At 37.8% G+C, this 20,609-nt stretch overlaps 1 protein-coding gene across 1 annotated transcript in view; it reads left to right on the top strand.

The window, feature by feature from the left end:
• Positions 1-20,609, top strand: part of LRRC9 (leucine rich repeat containing 9) — a 118,492-nt gene that overhangs the window by 19,741 nt on the left and 78,142 nt on the right. The window contains exons 8-10 of the mRNA XM_040226333.1: positions 9,612-9,767; positions 12,622-12,818; positions 13,741-13,872. Coding sequence (XP_040082267.1) covers positions 9,612-9,767; positions 12,622-12,818; positions 13,741-13,872 — 485 coding nt within the window. The remainder of the gene's footprint in view (positions 1-9,611; positions 9,768-12,621; positions 12,819-13,740; positions 13,873-20,609) is intronic.

The following is a 20,609-nucleotide window of genomic DNA, read 5'->3' as shown; positions in this document are numbered from 1 at the left end:
CAGTACTTTGGACACCTCATGTGAAGAGTTGACTCATTGGAAAAGACTCTGATGCTGGGAGAGATTGGGGGAAGGAGGAGAAGGGGACAACCCAGGATGAGATGGCTTTATGGCATCACGGACTCGATGGACGTGAGTCTGAGTGAACTCCGGGAGATGGTGATGGACAGGGAGGCCTGGCATGCTGTGATTCATGGGGTCGCAAAGAGTCGGACACGACTGAGCGACTGAACTAAACTGAACTGAAATCTAGAAGAGAGCTTTTCCTGGGCTGTCACTGATGGTGACTCTCCAGTAAAGGGGCTACTTTGACATGGTACTAAAGGCTTTGTAATTTGACAATAGAGTTCATAGGAATTTACCATGTTTATTAATATTCTTTCCACATTATATTTCTACTTCTCTTTCCAGTCCATTGAGTCCCATTTGTTCATTTAGTTAACCATTCAATAAACAGTTTATGAGTATCTAGAATGTGCCAAGCATGTGGATGCCCCCACATAAAGCCCTTCCATCCTTTCCTTGTGGTTCATCCATTATCTCAACACAGATGAAGAATATCTTTACCCATTTATCTTGTTTCTCTTTTGTTAGCCTGAGGATTTATTGTCAAGTTCCCTTCTTTCCTCTCTTCTTTTCAAAACTGAGATTATCCTCTCCCATCCCAATCTAAGAAGTGAGCTGTCTTGTAATATTGAGCAAAGGGCTACAGAGTTATTGTCTACTAGCAGAGGTTCTGGAGAAGGCAATGGCAACCCACTCCAGTTCTCTTGCCTGGAAAACCCCATGGATGGAGGAGCCTGGTAGGCTGCAGTCCATGGGGTTTCGAAGAGTTGGACACGACTGAGCACTTTCACTTTTCACTTTCATACGTTGGAGAAGGAAATGGCAACCCACTCCAGTGCTCTTGCCTGGAGAATCCCAGGGATGGCAGAGCCTGATGGGCTGCCGTCTATGGCGTCGCACAGAGTCAGACACAACTGAAGCGACTTAGCAGCAGCAGCAGCAGAGGTTCAGAGTCATTGGTGGGTCAGGTAGGAATGTCTTCTTTAACAGTGTTAAGTCAAAAATAATTACAAAACTTAGCAGTGACACCATATTTTTGAAATTTCCTTATCATCTCTGTGTTTTTTAATCACACACTTTCTAAAAGGTGAGCAGGGTGAATGTGCTTCACTAAACTACTTGTCTGATTAATTTATCTAACAAATATTTAATGCCTATTAGACATTGAGACACAGTTCAAGGCACTAGAAATAAAATTACCAAAATAGATAAAACCCCTGCCTCCATATGGAGTTTATATTCTAGTGAGAGAAGACAGATAATAAGGACTAAATAAGTAAAAAACTAGTATGTCAGATGGTGATAAATGCTATGGAGAACAACAGGGTGAAGGGAACAAGATTGTTGGTAGGCTCAGAGGAAGGGCTACTGGCTCTTTTATATAGAATTATTGGGATATGATTTATTTAGGCAACATTTGAGCAGAGAACTGAGGAAGTAAGGGGGCAAGCTCTTCAGGGATCAGCAAGAACAAAGACCTTAAGCAGGAGCATGCCTCTCATATTTTAAGAACAACAAGGAGGCTAGTCTGGCTGGAGCTGAGCAAATAAAGAGGAGAGAAAGAGATGAATACAGGAGTGGGGGGGTGGGGGAGTGGGGGGGTGGGGGGCAAACCATGTGAGACTGAAGAATGGTGTAAGAACTTTGGCTTTTGCTTTCAGTGATATGAGGCCACTGGAAAATTTTGAGAGGAGGTGAAATAAGATGCCTTATGTTTTAAAGTGTTAGTCACTCAGTCATGTCCAACTGTGACCTCATGGACTGTAGGCCGCCACGAAATTCTCCAGGCAAGAATACTGAAGTGGGTAGCCATTCCTTTCTCCAGGGGATCATCCCGACCCAGGGATCAAACCCTGGTCTCCGACACTACAGACAGATTCTTTACTGCCTGAGCCACCAGAGAAGCAAAGTGATTTTTTTTTGGATAATGAATTAAGAATAGAAGATTTGAGGGAAAAGGTGAAAGCAGAGAGACCAGTTAGGTTCCAGAAACTTGGATGAGAGATGTTGATGGTTTGATACAGGACACTATAGAGAAGGTAGTAAAAATTAATCAAATTGTGGTAGCAGTTAGAAGGTGGAACCCATCTGGATTTGCTGATAGATTGAACTTGAAGTGTAGAAGAACAAAGTAGAGAATAATTCCAAGCAACTGGCCCAAGCAACTGAAGGGAAAGGAGCTGCTATTTGATGAGATAAGGAAAAGTATGGGAGGAGTACATTTAGAAGGAAGAATCACAGTTTAATTTTAAGCACAGAAGGTTTGAATAATCTTTTGAACATCTGAGATAGATATGAGTCTATTTAATAGAGTCGCCCAGGTTGGAGATATAAATATGAGAATTGAAAGCAGAAGGATAGTACCAAGCTGAGGACTGGATTAATCACCGAGGGCATGGTGTGGATGGGGAAGTGTGTCACTTGGGTAGATAGGTCCTGACTTTACTTGCTACTTGTAAGCAAAAAAAAAAAAAAGAAAAGGCACCATTTGCCATTTCCTTAGTTAATGATTTTTTTTTCCCTCAGTGGCACCCAAGAAACAAGCTCTTCTTGGTCAGGAATTTTTATCCACTAATCATCACCCAAAACAGCTTTCCTCACTCTTAAACTCTCCAATTTTATGAGTGCCTTATTTTTTGCACAAGAATTTAATGATTTCAGTTTCATAATTTCATAGCATGTGTGGGAAAAGGAATTATTTTGCTTTTTCAGCATGCATATATTTGTTTCCATTCCATCTTTTATGCCAAATAATTCTGCTGGGATCTTGACTATCCACTCTCTACTAAGTAAATCAGATAACAGTATACAAGCCTTCCAACTTATTTGAGTACAAATTTCCTGATAAAAAGAAATCTCTTCATTATTTCAGGTAAACAGTTATAACCAGGTCATATTATATTAATAATATGACCTGATTTGTTTATTTTCTTCTCAGCTAGTTCTTTTTACTAGTATAACTCATAAGCACCATTTACTTTGTGTATTTCTTTTTAGTATTTTTTAAATTTTTTTTCTTTTTTAATTTATTATTTAATTGAAGGATAATTGCTTTATAGAATTTTGTTGTTTTCTGTCAAACCTCAACATTAATCAGCCATAAAGTCGCTCAGTCGTGTCCGACTCTTTTCGACCCCATGGACTGTAGCCTACCAGGCTCCTCCCTCCATGGGATTCTCCAGGCAAGAGTACTGGAGTGGGTTGCTATTTCCTTCTACAGGGGATCTTCCCAACCCAGGGATTGAACCCGGGTCTCCTGCATTCCAGGCAGATGCTTTAACCTCTGAGCCACCAGCGTATATATATATATCCCTTCCTTTTTGAACCTCCCTCTTATCTCCCTCTCCATCCCACCCCTGTAGGTTGATACAGAGCCCCTGTTAAAGAGTTTCCTGAGCCATATAGCAAATTCCCATTGGCTGTCTATTTTACATATGGTAATGTAAGTTTCCATGTTACTCTTTCCATTCATCTCACCTCTCCTACCCTCTCCCTATGTCCATAAGACTATTCTCTATCTCTGTTTGCCCATTGCTGCCCTGTAAATAAGTTCTTCAGTACCATTCTTTTAGATTCCATATATATGTGTTCAGTTCAGTTCAGTCGCTCAGTCGTATCTGACTCTTTGCGACCCCATGAATCACAGCATGCCAGGCCTCCCTGTCCATCACCAACTCCCGGAGTTCACTCAGACTCACGTCCATCGAGTCAGTGATGCCATCCAGCCATCTCATCCTCTGTCGTGCCCTTCTCCTCCTGCCCCCAATCCCTCCCAGCATCAGAGTCTTTTCCAATGAGTCAACTCTTCGCATGAGGTGGCCAAAGTACTGGAGTTTCAGCTTTAGCATCATTCCTTCCAAAGAAATCCCAGGACTGATCTGCTTCCAAATTGGGAAAGGAGAATGTCAAGGCTGTATATTGTCACCCTGCTTATTTAACTTCTATGCAGAGTACATCATGAGAAACGCTGGGCTGGAAGAAGCACAAGCTGGAATCAAGATTGCTGGGAAAAATATCAATAACCTCAGATATGCAGGTGACACCACCCTTATGGCAGAAAGTGAAGAACTAAAGAGCGTCTTGATGAAAGTGATAAAGGAGAGTAAAAAAGTAGGCCTAAAACTCAACATTCATAAAACTAAGATCATGGCATCTGGTCCCATCACTTCATGGCAAAAACAGAGGGAAACAGTAGAAACAGTGACAGACTTTATTTTGGGGGGCTCAAAAATCATTACAGATGGTGACTGAAGCCAGGAAGTTAAAAGATGCTTGCTCCTTGGAAGAAAAGTTATGACCAACCTAGACAGCATATTAAAAAGCAGAGACATTACTTTGCCAGCAAAGGTCCATTTAGTCAGACTATGGTTTTTCCAGTAGTCATGTATGGATGTGAGAATTGGACTATAAATACAGCTGAGTGCTGAAGAATTGATGGTTTTGAACTGTGGTGTTGGAGAAGACTCTTGAGAGTCCCTTGGGCATCAAGGAGATCCAACCAGTCCATCCTAAAGGAAATCAGTCCTAAATATTCATTGGAAGGAATGATGCTGAAGCTGAAACTCCAATACTTTGGCCACTTGATGCAAAGAACTGACTCACTAGAAAAGACCCCAATGCTGGTAAAGATTGAAGGCAGGAAGAGAAGGGAATGACAGAGGCTGAGATGGTTGATTGGCATCACTGACCCAATGGACATGAGTTTGAGTAAACTCCGGGAGTTGGTGATGAACAGGGAGGCCTGGTGTGATGCAGTCCATGGGGTCGGAAAGAGTTGGACATGACTGAATGACTGAACTGAACTGCACTGATAGGTTTTGAATTGTTGTCTTTTCATTGTCATTTGTTTCTAGAAATTCTTTGATTTCTCTTTTGATTTCTTCAGTAACCTGTTGGTTATTTAGAAATGTGTTGTTTAATCTCCATGTGTTTGTGTTTCTTACAGTTTTTTTTTCTTGTAATTGATATCTAGTCTCATAGCATTGTGGTCAGAGAAGATGCTTGATATGGTTTCAGTTTTCTTGAATTTACTGAGGTTTGATTTGTGACCCAAGATGTGGTCTATCCTGGAGAATGTTCTGTGTGCACTTGAGAAGAAGGTGTATTCTTCTGCATTTGGATGGAATGTCCTGAAGATATCAGTGAGATCCATTTCATGTAATGTATTATTTAAGACTTATGTTTCATTATTAATTTTCTGTTTTGATGATCTGTCCATTGTTGTGAATGGGGTGTTAAAATCTCCTACTGTTATTGTGTTACTGTCAATTTCTCCTTTATGTCTGTTAGTGTTTGTCTTATGTATTGAGGTACTCCTATGTTGGGTGCATAGATATTTACAATTATGTCTTCCTCTTGGGTTGATTCCTTATCATTATGTAGTGTCCTTCCTTATCTCTTGTAATCTTTATTTTAAGGTCTATTTTATCTGATATGAGGATTGCTACTCCAGCTTTCTTTTGCTTCCCATATGCATGGAATATATTTTTCCATCCTCTCACTTTCAGTATGTATGTGTCTTTAGGTCTGAAGTGGGTTCTTGTAGACAGCATATATTTGGGTCTTGTTTTTGTTATCCATTCAGCCAGTCTGTGTCTTTTGTTTGGAGCATTTAACTCATTTACATTTAAAGTAATTATTGATATATATGTTCCTATTGCCATTTTCTTAATTGTTTGGGGTTGATTTTGTAGATATTTTTTCTTCTCTTATATTTCTTGACTATATAAGTCCCTTTAACATTTGTTGTAAAGCTGGTTTGGTGGTACTGAATTCTCTTAATATTTGCTTGTCTGAAAAGCTTTTTATTTCTCCATCAATTTTGAATGAGATCCTTGCCAGGTACAGTAATCTTGGTTGTAGATTTTTCCCTTTCAGTACTTTAAATATATCCTGCCATTTCCTTCTGGCTTGCAGAGTTTCTGCTGAAAGATCAGCTGTTAAGCATATGGAGTTTCCCTTGTATGTTACCTGTTGCTTTTCCCTTGCTGCTTTTAATATTCTTTGTGTTTAGTCTTTGTTAGTTTGATTAGTATGTGTCTTGGCGTGTTTCTCCTTGGGTTTATCCTGTATGGAATTCTTTGTGCCTCTTGGACTTGATTGACTATTTCCTTTTCCATGTTGGGGAAATTTTCAAGTATAATTTCTCAAAAATGCTCTCATACCCTTTCTTTTTCTCTTCTTCTGGGACTCCTATAATTAGAATGTTGGTGTGTTTATATTGTCCCAGAGATCTCTGAGACTATCCTCAGTTCTTTTCATTCTTCTTACTTTCTTCTCTTCAGAAGTTATTCCCACCATTTTATCTTCCAGCTCAGTGATTCATTCTCCTGCTTCAGATATTCTGCTATTGATTCCTTCTAGGGTATTTTTAATTTCAGTAATTGTGTTGTCTCTGTTTGTTTATTCTTTAATTCTTCTAGGTCTTTGTTAATTGATTCCTGCATTTTCTCCATTCTGTTTTCAAGGTTTTTTATCATCTTTACTATCATTATTCTGAGTTCTTTTTCAGGTAGTTTGCCTATTTCCTCTTCATTTATTTGGACTTCTGTGTTTCTAGTTTGTTCCTTCATTTGTGTAGTTTTTCTCTGCCTTTTCATTATTTTTTTTTTAACTTATTGTGTTTGAGGTCTCCTTTTCCCAGGCTTCAAGGTTGAATTCTTTCTTCCTTTTGGTTTTTGCCCTCCTAAGCTTGGTCCAGTGGTTTGTATAAGCTTCATATAGGGTGAGATTTGTGCTGAGTTTTTGTTTGTTTGTTTGTTTGTTTTTCCTCTGATGGGCAAGGTTGACTGAGGTGGTAATCCTGTCTGCTGAGGATTCAGTTCAGTTCAGTTGCTCAGTCATGTCTGACTCTTTGTGACCCCATGGACTGCAGCATGCCAGGCTTCCCTGTCCATCACCAACTCCTGGAGCTTACTCAAACTCATGTCCATCAAGTCAGTGATGCCATCCAACCATCTCATCCTGTCAGCCCCTTCTCCTTCTGCCTTTAGTCTTTCCCAGAATTAGGGTCTTTTCTAGTGACTCAGTTCTTTGCATCAGGTTGCCAAAGTATTGAAGTTTCAGCTTCAGCATCAGTCCTTCCAATGAGTATTCAGGACTGATTTCTATTAGGATGGACTGGTTGGCTCTCCTTGCAGTCCAAGGGACTCTCAAGAGTCTTCTCCAACACCACAGTTCAGAAGCATCAATTCTTTGTTGCTCAGCTTTCTTTACAGTCCAACTCTCATATCCATACATGACTGATGATTGCATTTGTATTTTTGTTTTGTTTGTTGTTTAGATGAGGTGTCCTGCACAGGGTGCTACTGGTGGTTGGGTGATGCCGGGTCTTATATTCAAGTGGTTTCCTTTGTGTGAGTTCTCACTATTTGATACTCCCTAGGGTTAGTTCCGCTAACAAAGTAATGCTCAAAATTCTCCAAGCCAGGCTTCAATAGTACGTGAACTATGAACTTCCAGATTCAAGCTGGATTTAGAAAAGGCAGAGGAACCAGAAATCAAATTGCCAACATCTGTTGGATCATTGAAAAAGTGAGAGAGTTCCAGAAAAACATCTACTTCTGCTTTATTGACTATGCCAAAGCCTTTGACTGTGTGGATCACAACAAACTGTGGAAAATTCTGGACATGGAAAAATAGACTGGTTCCAAATAGGGAAAGGAGTACATCAAGGCTGTATATTGTCACCTGTTTATTTAACTTGTGTACAGAGTACTTCATGAGAAATGCTGGACTGCATGAAGCACAAGCGGGAATCAAGATTGCCAGGAGAAATATCAATAGCATCAGATATGTAGATGGTACCACACTATGGCAGAAAGTGAAGAAGAACTAAAGAGCCTCTTGATGAAAGTGAAAGAGGAGAGTGAAAAAGTTGGCATAAAACTCAACATTCAGAAAACTAAGATCATGGCATCTGGTCCCATCCACTTAATGGCAAATAGATGGGGAAACAATGGAAATAGTGACAGACTATTTTTGGGAGCTCCAAAATCAGTGCAGATTGTGACTGCAGCCATGAAATTAAAAGACGCTTGCTCCTTGGAAGAAAAGCTATGACTAACCTAGACAGCATAGTAAAATCAGAGACATTACTTTGGCAACAAAGGTCTGTCTAGTCAAAGTTTTAGTATTTCCAGTAGTCATGTATGGATGTGAGAGCTGGACTATAAAGAAAGCTGAGTGCTGAAGAATTGGTGCTTTTGAAATGTGGTGTTGGAGAAGACTCTTGAGAGTCCCTTGGATGGCAAGGAGATCCAACCAGTCCATCCTAAAAGAAATCAGTCCTGAATATTCATTGGAAGGACTGATGCTGAAGCTGAAACTCCAATAGTTTGGCCACCTGATGTGAAAAGCCGACTCATCTGAAAAGACCCTGATACTGGGAAAGATTGAAGGCAGGAGGAGAAGGGGATGACAGAGGATGAGATGGTTGGATATCATCACCGACTCAATAGACATGAGTTTGAGTAAGCTCCAGGAGTTGGTGATGGACAGGGAAGCCTGGCCTGCTGCAGTCAATGGGGTCACAAAGGGTTGGACACAACTGAGTGACTGAACTGAACTGACCTGAGAGTTAGTTCTCTGGTATTCTAGGATCTTGGAGTCAGTGCTCCCGGTCCAAAGGCTCAGGGCTTGATCTATATCCTCCCACTAAATTGTAAATCCCATGCAGTACTGGGAACATGTCTGGTTCACCACTATGATGTCTTCCTCAAATGTGATATAACTCCCAGTGGCTCAGCTCATAAAGAATCCACCACACCCACATTGAGAAATCCAAACAGGAAGAAGCTCAAGCTCAAGGTGCCATGGAAAGAACAGGAGTTTCTGAGGCAGGCTGGCCACTGTTCTCTTAAGAAACCTGAAGCGCTTTCCAAGACTTCTCGAGCCTCCACTTTCCAGTCCGTAAAACGGGGAGAAGCTAGTGCCTGCAAAGCTCCTCGTACCTGGTGGATTTAATCAGTTTATCATGATAAGCATTGATAACTACATGATCCATTGACAGTAAGAAATTCAAGATAACTGAATTAGATTGACAGTTTAGTGACTTGCTCAATCTAAAACAAATTCATTTAGAGCATCATTTTACAAATTTGAAAAAAAAATGAAATGCTATTTCTTAACCATGATTTTTAAAAATGAATAATGTTACCTTTTATTCTCTTAAATTTATTTTTTTCAATTAATCAAATAGGAATAATACATTAGCTTTAGTAGTACTGCTGCATTACCTAAATGATACTATTTGCAAATTGAGTTCTATCTATATTTTCTTTATGTTGTCATCCTGAAAGTAAATGTAAATATGCCCCACACTTTAAATATTACCCACAGAGAAAATCTTTGAAATTTTATATTTTGCTTATTAAATTTGAGTAGAGAATTCTGTATAACCATTATCTTTTCAACTAATATTATTAGTAACTGAGCATGTAAAACTTTAACTTGTTATATAAACACACCACACTCATATAATGCCACTAAGAATTACCTATAATGTTTTGTTTCAACTAACCTTCTGGGTTTTTTCTCACTTTTAGACCACAGCAATGAAAAAAATAATGTATTACAATATGCGTATAAAAACTGTTCAGAGGCATCTTAATGAAGATCTTGAAAAACTGAATGATCGAAAATGTAAATTACAGAAGTTACCAGAAGAACGAATAAAATTATTCAACTTTTTGAAAAAAAATGTAAGATAATATCATAAAATTTCAATAGCCATGTCTTAAGAAAACTGGCAGGTGGCATTATCTTTTAAATTTTATATGTATATATAGAATTATACATATACATTAGTACCAAGTTTCAAGTAAGTTTGCCCTGAAAATGTTTTGATTCTAGGTACTTAAATTGGCTTCATTCTGTGCTTAGAAGTCTGCAATTTAAAAAGGGTATAGGCTTATTAATTTACAAAATTTTAAAAATGCTGGGTGATTCAATATGATTCACTGAGTTATAGAGATCTGTGAGACTTACTTCACTGAATTTTTATTAGATACCAGCAGGCTGTGCTCAAAATTCATTTTTTGTCTAAAGAGCTAAAATATTCCTTCACTAACACTATTAAGGTATACAACATGGTGGGAACTTCATAACAAGCTATACTTTAGTAGTTATATGTTCCTTTTTTATTTAGAATAAATTGAATTTCCTTTACTAAAAGTGGACTCTGAAAAATGAAGAATTACCTCAAAACAGAATTTTGTATGTATCAGAATTTATTGTATATAAAAAGTATAGGAAAATAATGGTTTACTTAAACAATAGTGTTATGAAAACAGTCACACTACTTGGGAGTAGGAGAATTGAGTCCTTAATACTTTACCAAAAGCTAATATAATGGGGAAAAAGAATTAAATGAAAAAATAAAATCACAAAAAGGCAGTAATATATTTGACTGATCTCAGTCTGCCAAATAAGAAAAATACTATAAACTCTAGAAAAACACTAAAAATCATGAAGAACAGAATTAAGATTTGATTTTAAAAAATGCTTTTGTACTAAAAAGCATCATTAACGAAAATAAATAATAAATGACAATCTGAAAAATTTTGTTTAGGATAAAGTTACTCATAAACAAAACAAAAAGGAAATATCCAGATAGAAAAATTGAACAAATTCCATGAACTTTCATTTTACAATAGAAGAAATAAAAACTGACTAATAAACATTTGAAAGAAGACCTCAGTCTGCCTGTTAATTCCTGGGTATGAAATAAGACAACAAGCAACCATTTTCACCTATAAATTTGTCATAGTGTGCCTGGTGAAGACGCATGTGTGCATGCTCAGTCGCTTCTGACTCTTTGCAACCCCATGGACTGTAGCCCACGAGGCTCCTCTGTCCGTGGGACTTTTTCAGGCAAGAATACTGGAATGGGTTGTTGTTTCCTCCTCCAGGGGTTCTTCACAACCCAGGGATTGAACTCGACTCTCCTGGATCTCCTGCATTGACAGGCAGATTCTTTCCTTCTGGGCCACCTGGGAAGCCACCTGGTGAAGATGGGTGTGCCACTATTACACCACTGATGAGAGTGTAATTGGGTCATGTATATTACTAACAGTCTAAAAATGCTTATAGCCTTTGACCCAGTAAGTCTACTACTAGATTTGGATAAATACTTATATATAAGAATATTCATCACTGTGCTATTATAATAATAAAAACTGGAAACTACCTAAATGTTTAAATTTAAAAAGAGAGGAAGAATTATTCATTCTTAAGATAGAGTGGTATGTAGCCATTAAAAACCAAGTTTTTAAATACATTTAATACTCTTTCTGAAATGAACAAGTTTAAATTCAATTATAGTCAAAAAAATATTCTTAAAGTTAAAACATTAACATAATTTAAATTATTTATTTGAATAAAAAAATCACAGGAGAACCAGTATATGGAAATCACTCTTTAGCTGCCATTTTCATGTGCAAATGGATATATTAATATATGAAAAATAATAGCTATAGGTTATATAAACTACAGACAGTTTTATAAAATATGCTTACTTTTTTAACAACTATATATAGCCATTACAGAGAAGGGAGTAGAGAAAGTTAACAAATTAGTCTATTTGTATACACCTCTCTGTGTACAGTACAATTTACCTTGAAATCCATCTTACAAACGGGTTAGGGTAAGGCCAGTGAGGCACTCACTCTGGGCTTAAAATTTAAGGGAAGGTCCGAAACCTCCATAATCAAGATAAATCTTATACTTTAATATAATACATTTAAAAAATACCAATGAATGCAAAAATGTCCTTTATGAACAAAATAATCCCAAATTGCAATAGTTATGTTAATAACTATTGTGCAGAGTCATATAGGAGACTGAGGCAAAGAGAAAAATGTGCACTGCTGTACCCATGCTTTTATGTATTTTTATGTTAATTTTCCCCAGAATACCAAAGTAGTTGAAAAATTGAAAAGTAGGAGTGGTTAATGGCAAGCCACTCCAGTTCTCTTGCCTGGAAAATCCCATGGACGGAGGAGCCTGGTAGGCTGCAGTCCATGGGGTCTCGTAGAGTCGGACATGACTGACTGACTTCACTTTCACTTTTCACTTTCATGCATTGGAGAAGGAAATGGCAACCCACTCCAGTATTCTTGCCTGGAGAATCCCAGGGACGGGGGAGCCTGGTCTATGGGGTCACACAGAGTCGGACACAACTGAAGAGACTCAGCAGCAGCAGGAGTGGTGAAAGTCACATTATTTCTAGTTTAGATATTTGCTTTGTATCAAAACCAGCATTTCTTATCGTTTTACTTTAGTAGAAGCTAACTCATCAATAATATTTTAAAATTTACTTCTTTGCTTTTCTTATTTTCAATTGAGAGAACTGTTATGTTTGAAGTAGTTAATATTGTCTTTCATTTGGGCAAGAAAAACCAGGTGACTGAACTTGAACTAAAGTTATAATCATGCGTTTGCCATGGTTTTATGAAGTTTGACTTATTTATATCTAGGTTTCTACTTTATTAAGTTAACTAAATATTTAATAGATTCCACTAATGATTTTGCTCTCTGGTACATTGATTTCAACAGTTGGAACGGGAACTGACTGAACTCAAAGGATCTGGGAAAGGACACAATGATAGATCCAATAACAATAAAGTAACTGAGCTTGAAAAATCAAAAATCTGTGAAACTGTCACAGAAGAACCAAGTCTTCAACAGAAGATAGTGATCAAATTAAATGCCTTGAATGAAAGGGTAACATTCTGGAACAAAAAACTAGATGAGTATGTTTAATGAATTATCTAGTTGTTAAAACTTGAAACATGAAGAAAAAGAAAGTTCTAGGTCATGAGTTGAGCCCAATTCTCTCCTTCAGGAATGGAAAGAATTAAAGTATGAAGTACAACACAAAATGTGTTTCCAGCCCAGTTCTTAGGAGAGATGGGCATCTCTGGTTCAAAGCTAGGTTTAGTTTTTTACAGAGGCAATACTTTACCAGAAACAGTGTATTTCCTTTGAGTGACTTCTTGTCACACCTAAAAACATTAATCTGCAAACTAAAAAAATTAGTTTTTTTTTTTTTAACATTAGCTGCTACTGGTGCAGAAACTCACAACATAGATGAGACTAGGCAAAGCACATACAAAAGTTGTCTGGAAATATGTAGAAACAAACTCAGGTTGAGTATCAACTAGAAACAGAAATCAAGAAGACTTAGTAAGTACTGTGAGTTTCCTTTTACTTAAGAGGGCACTAAGTGGATAAGTTAATTATTATTTTATTTTATAACAAAATAATAAGTAATACTTACTGAATTCTTCCTCGGTGCCAAATTCTTTTCTAAGAGCTTTACATACATTTTGCATATAATCCTCAAAAAGGCCTATTCAGGTATAAGTACTATCAGTAATGTTATTTTCTGAGAAATTGCAGTAGAAAAATGTTGCAATTTGTCTAAAACTGAGAATCATAAATGGTAAAGCCAGGAGAGTCTTCTAACCTTCACTTATTCTGAGGTTAACAAAATTTGAGATGATTATAATTGCCAAAAATAGAATGTCTTTTACTTGGTTTAACTGTTAACACCAGGCTTTCTTTATCCACTGATGAAAGCCTTATATTTTGACATCAACTTAGAAGAAGCTATCATGAATTTTGATGTTGTGATTTTTAGATAATTTTAATTTTTGTTTTTTTCTTAAATAGAATTGAAGCAATTTATCGTATTGAAGTAAAGCGAAAGAAGAAAAGTCATAGTTTATTAATCCCATTTTTGTTAATTGAATTGGAGACGGTGGGAAATATCCACTTTGAAGAAGGCACTCGATCTGATGACTGGTAAATCTTTTGAAATTTAGTTATAGCTTTAAAACTAATCTTAAGTACTTAGGATCATCGACCAAAATATCAACTTATAAAAATCTTAAATTGTCCCATTTCAACACACTTTCTATATAGAGTATTCATCAACTGAAAATTGGCGCTTACTTTACATCTATACATTTCTCTGTTTATACAATTGCCATGAGCTAACTTGAAAACATCCTAATAGTAATTCTTTACTTTTTACTCAATTTCCCTTAGCCCAAGAGCAGAATATAATTTAGAAAAGTTTATGGTCAAGAATTCATTTTATATATGTCTATACTGTTTATTTATGGACTGAATATAGCCCTGGTTTCTGACTACTGGATGAGAAGCTAGAGCAGATAAAGAATGGCAAAGCAGGATTAGCAGCAGCAGGTTGCAAACACTGGAGGATGCTGCCTAGTATATTTCCTGGGAGTCCACAGAGTCAAACTAGTTGTCTAGAACTAGGTAGAGTCAGGGTGCATATAGACTTTATGAGTTTTAAAATAAGGCAGATACTTAAAAACTAAAAATTCAGGTGAAAAGTCTATCTGGACAAAAACAGAATAGCCACCCAAAACAGAAGCCGGAAGCAGGCATCTACACTTCAGAATCAAGTCCTACTGGTAGACACAAGGAAGTGGTTGTGTTGCCTCAGCTAGAGAGTGTGTGTATGTGTGTGTGTGTGTGTGTGTTTGCGCAGTCACTCAGTCAGGTCCAACTCTTTGCAACTCCATAGACTGTAGTCCACCAGGTTTCTCTGTCCATGGCATTTCCCAGGCAAAAATACTGGAGTGGATTGCCATTTCCTACTCCAGGGGATTTTCCCGACCCTGGGATTGAAACTGTGTCTCCTGCTGAGCCATTGGGGAAGCCCAACTAGAGGGTACAACCCTCAAAAATGATCCTAAAAAGCGTTGGCACAAAAATGTCTTAATTACAACTTTCACATTTCTGCAATCATTTTCTCAAAATCAAGAAGCCTATGAATGAGCTGAAGATTTCCCTCGAACTCTAGAAGCATACTGCAAACTTAGATTGTAGAGAGAAACCAGGAAACGTTTAAAGCTACAGAATGGACTTGGTATTTCACCCCCGAGGATGGTTTTACTCACAGTCATTGTTGAAACAAACACCGATTTTTGTGGACTAAAATGCAAAACTTCAGTAAATTTTAGAAAGAAACGTGTGAAAGTATCTGTCTGCAATGCAGGAACTGCAGGGAGACACAGGTTCGATCCCTGGGTGGGAAAGATCCCCTTGAAAAAGGCATGCAATCTACTCCAGTATTCTTGCCTGGAGAATTTCACGGATAGAGGAGCCTGGCAGGCTACAGTCCACAGCTTTGCAAAGAGTTGGACACAACTGAAGTGACTTAGCACTGCAGCAAGCATTCACGCACTTTAAGCCAAGCCCCCTGATTCTATTAGATGAGGCTCTAACTCACTTCTGTGAGTAAAAGCTACTAAAAGTTCCTGGGGAACTTTGGTGGAAAAGTATAAGACACTCTGCCATGGGAAAAGGAATATTTTAAAATGTTTTCTTTTGTATCAGTACACCCACTTGCCCAGTGATTATCACTGTTTGTTTAACCACAGAATTTGTTTTTTATGTACAAACATAAAAGTTGTGCTTCCCTGGTGGCTCAGATGGTAAAGAATCTGCCTACAGTGCAGGAGACCTGGGTTGGATGCCTGGGTAGGGGAAGAGCCCCTGGAGAAGGGAAGGCAACCCACTCCAGTATTCTTGCCTGGAGAACCCCATGGACAGCGGAGCCTGATAGGCTATAGTCCTTGGGTCACAAAGAGTCGGACAAGACTGAGCAACTATCATTTTCACTTTTCATATAAAAAGTGCCTTTTCATATAAAAGTTACTCACCCCACTTTCCATGTAAACACGTGGAGGCCTTGATTTTTCAAGGATAAGAATTGAATGGTGTCTCTTGCAGGATGTATGCATCATTCTTCAGTCATTCATTTGTATTCACTCAACCTACATGAGTTGTTTTTTCGTTCTTTCTTTCTTTTTAACTTACCACAAAGTAAGCTCTTTACAAAATAAGTAGATTAGCTTTTACAAAAATATGTAAAAGCAAGATAACTAAAAAGCCATTTAGGTAACTGTGTCAGCCTGATAGTAATTTAGATAGCTTTGGTGGATTTTTAATAAACATTAATAATTGTTTACTTGATTTTAATAAGAATACCTGGATCCATTTTAAGGAGACCATCAGATATATGTTGGCAGAATTTTAAGGACTGTTGGTTACTTTTACCATACTACAAGCTTGACAACTACCTTAGCCCTGATCTTTTATGTATATTAAGAAACAGCTGTTCAAATGCTTTAAATTACTCTATGTGGCACATAGCTAGTTACTTTATTTAAACACTTATCATTAGTAATATTTTTAGAGCCAATGATTTACCATTTAAATAAAAAGTAATAGAGCTAGAGCTATAAAGTTTATATAAGCATATATATATAAACTAGAAAATATAAAGTGTTATACCAAAAAAACCTTTCTTTATAATACAAGAGAATTGCAGATTTCTAATTGTGTATCACTGAATATTTCTTAGCTTCATTTCTTTTATAAAATTAAAGGGCTTTATTTTTCAGTTTAAAAAAGTCCCAACTTTACAGAGACTTGCCTGTTGAGTAGAGTGTTGCCACTATAGCATTTTCATTACAGATCATGTTATTTACCTATGCATTGCCAATTTAGTTATCTATTGACATCAGACAACATTTATCAAATGGGGACTCCAAAGCATCAAAGATACTGTCCTTGTAGTTGAGAAGCTTTTAACCTAGTTATAGATACAGGGCATTTACAATGTAAAGAAACCACTTCTGAGTACCATAGAAGAAAATATGTGACTCTGTGAGCTCCCTGGGGACAAACAGAACATGCCTTATAAATCATCTAGTAAAGGGGTAGCTGAATTCATAATTCAATCAATAACTACTAATTGAAGTCTCCATCAATTTATAGATACTTAACAGGTTCACTTTTGTCTACAAAGTAACTTAGTAATTAATCCTTTTATTTATAAACATTTTATGCTGCCCTGTTTTAGGCAGCTACAGAAACTTAGACTTTTTGTTTTATACTGTTTTATATTTGTTTTTGATATGGTGTAAGTCAGCAAGTAAGTTAACAGTATTTATTAAATGCCTGTTTAGGATTTTGAAGTGCATTTTAATATATTTTATTAAGCTTCAGTCATTTAAAATATGCATTCTACATATGCTAGATGAGTACATCATTTGTATATTAATGAACATTTGCAGGCATCTCTCTGTGTAACTGAATACCTTAGTTTATGTGCATATCACCACTATGGATGCTCACACATTCAGGTCTCACTGAATGAGTGAGGGCACCCAGTGAAATGAGGGGCCTTCACTCTCCTAACCTCTGCAGATTTTGATGCTTTTAGCAATTCCTTTCTTATAACTTCACCTCTCTAGTTATTTTTTGTACTTAGACACTTCCTACTTTCTTTTTACACTCTCCTTTGATAATTTCTTCTACACCTACACTGTCAAAATTAACTTTTTCTCCTTTACACCAGTCTTGAATCTATCCCAATGTCCAACTGGCAAGGCAAACTCAACACATTTAAAAGGGAACTCAGCCATAAAGTAATAAAATATTAAGTGGGGTTAAAATCAGAAAGCCTATGTTCACACTCTCTCTGCATAGTCTTAAAGCAGTTATTTAGTCCATCTGAACATTATCTGTAAAATAAGAAAAATGAAAATCTATCACAAAAGGCGACCACTAGGATTAGACAAGTTAATGTGAAAATCTTTAGTCCTTAATCTTTTTGCTTTTGTTTTCCTCATCCTGCCTACATCCTGCCTACATCTTCTGACTCCTCCATTCCTGTTTGTAGTACTACCATTGTCTTAGTCGTGGAGGCACAATAAGCACTGAAGCCACTTCCTCAATATTCACATCTAATCAGTCCCTGGTGGCTCAGACGGTTAAACATCTGTCTACAATGTGGGAGACCCAGGTTCGATCCCTGGGTCAGGAAGATCCCCTGGAGAAGGAAATGACAATCCACTCCAGTACTATTGCCTGGAAAATCCCATGGACAGAGAAGCCTGGTAGGCTACAGCCCATGGGGTCGCAAAGAGTCGGACACGACTGAGCGACTTTACCTTACCTAATCAGTCTAAACAAGACCCTCAGGTTCTCTCCATAATGTCTCTTCAATTCATTCTCTCCTTTGTAACAAAATCACCTGCCTCACAACCTTCCTCTTAGACTATTGCAGTATTCTAGCCTTGCAAATTTCATGGACAGAGGAGCCTGGCAGGCTGCAGTCCATGAGATCACAGAGTCGGACACAACTGAGTGACTGACACTTTCACTTCAGACTGTTGCAGCATCTAGTACAGTGTCTGTCTGTAGTGGGCACTCAGTGTTCACCAGCCAGTCGGTGAAGACACCTAGTTTTCCCATATGCTCCCTTCCTATGCCAACCACTCTTAAAAATAAAAGCCTCTTGTACCAACTTGTTATCTTCCACATTACATTCTAACTCTTCACCGACTTTCAGTGTCCCTCACTGTATTGTCTCCAAATTACCTTAAACCTTTTTTTAAACTGCTTCAGAGTCAGCTGAACTATGCGTGCCTCACTGCTTTTGGAGTATACCTGGTACACCATCACACAGGTGGTTTTCTTCGTTTTGCTTCCTTCCCCCAGAATGCCTTGCATCCCCAGCCCTTTGTGAGGGATTTTCTTGTCAATCCCATCAGCTGTAGTCATTGTTATTCTTTCTTCTTTTTGAATCTTCATAGCACTGCGTTGTATCTCTCTTATACTCCATAATTTTGCTTATACTTGACCTATTACTTTTTCACTTTGTTGGTTTATAAACTCAGTGAATATAGAGACTGTATCTTTTTAATCTTTGAGTCTTTTCTATTTTGTTCACTTGCTCAGCAGTCATCCATTAAGCCCCTACCGTAAGTCACATTCTATACTATGTGCTAGTGGTAAGTAGGGCATTGAGGAAGGGAGATGCTTTGATCTGAATTTTGAAGGACAGATAGACGTTAACTATACAAAGAATTAGAGGAAGGACTTTGCAGGCAGAGGCAACAGCAGCACGTGAAAGGGTGTGTAAGTAGTATAATACAGCTCGTGGTTTCACATGACAAGGGCCTGACCATTAATGGTCTTACAGGCTAGGCTGCGTAGTTTGAATTTTGCCCTTAAATCTACGGGACTCTTTGAAGGAAAGGTGTAACAGATTTCAATATTATTTTATACAAAGCCCTAGAGAGTCTATATTTCAGGATTTCAGGTTCAGACTAAAATGCAGACGCCTCAAAGCAGTGATGACATGCTCCCAGTGCAGGTAGCATATATTCGGCTGTGAGAAGTTACCATCCTCCATGAGGTATCGATGATACTGTAAGTCTCATTAGTTCTCTGTCAGTGTAGATCTGTTCTCCCTCCTCCCTCCTCCAGCAGTATTCCAGCCTCTGAATGATGTTTCCCCATGCATACAGTGTGGCCAGGTGATTGAATGCATTGCTTTACTTCTGTGACCCCAGATAGCAGAGCCCTTGTCCTCTTAGTACTAGGGTTCTCTATCTTTAAGGCTCTAGGAATTTCATATAAAGAAGGGATCAACTGATTAATTCCCAGACAAAGAAAAGCTCCATGAAAGGATCATACTACTTAGAGTTTCCTGTGCCATTTCTGGTTCTTGCATTCCTGGAAGACCAGAGTAGAAGTAATTGTCCATTCATTGAACATGCAAACTATAAAAAACAAAGGTTAAAGTCAAAGAAAGAGATCCATCATGGAGTCAGAATGGCTCTTTCCTACAACAGTTCCCACTGTCAATGTCCATTCCACAATGTTGTGGGAAAGGCAGTGACGGCTTTCATCTGCTTCATCAGATGGATCTTTCTGGGAGTGTGCACTATTGGTGCCAGTGTTCCAGTGTTCCGGATGTTGAGATTTGTCTTTCTTTGTTTCTCTTTGGAAAGAAAAAAAAATTTTTTTTAATTCTTTTTCATTAAAGTAACATTGACTTATAATATGTTTCATGTGTACAACAGTATCCTTCTATTTTTGTATACATTATAGCGTGCTCACCACCAAAAATGTAGTTTCCACCTGTCACCATACTGTTACGCACATGCTCAGTCATTCAGTCATATCTGACTTTGTGACCTCGTGCACTGTAGCCGACCAAGCCCTGCTGTCCATGGAATTTTCCAGGCAGGAATACTGGAGTGGGCTGCCGTTTCCTACTCCGGGAGATCTTCCTGACCCAGGGATCAAACCTGCATCTCCTGCATTGGAGATTTTTTTTTACCACTGGAGTCACCATACAGTTGATCCTCCTTATCTTAAATTTCAAATTAATCTAAATTCTGTGCTACTGTAAGACAGGGCCAGAATTACTTTGAGCACGACCAGGTGAGGGCAGCAGAGAGCACATGAGCCCTTAGTTACTTTTTTCTGAGATCTTCACATAGCAGACCCCTACTTCTCCTTCAATTCTTAGCTCAAATATCTTCTCCAAAGGTCTTACCCAAGACCTCTTAAGTATCCCAAGCTCCATTCCTTACCCCAAACCTTTCTTTATTCAGAGCACTTGTCAGTTTATATATTTTATTTATTTTATTATGTTTTGTTTATTTTTGTGTCCAACTCCCTTGGAATTATAGGGTCAATGAGAG

This window comes from Oryx dammah, unplaced genomic scaffold, assembly GCF_014754425.2.
Source record: "Oryx dammah isolate SB20612 unplaced genomic scaffold, SCBI_Odam_1.1 HiC_scaffold_26, whole genome shotgun sequence".
NCBI lineage: Eukaryota > Metazoa > Chordata > Mammalia > Artiodactyla > Bovidae > Oryx > Oryx dammah.
Note: the sequence above shows the minus strand (reverse complement) of the source record. Positions and strands in the feature narration are given on the sequence as shown.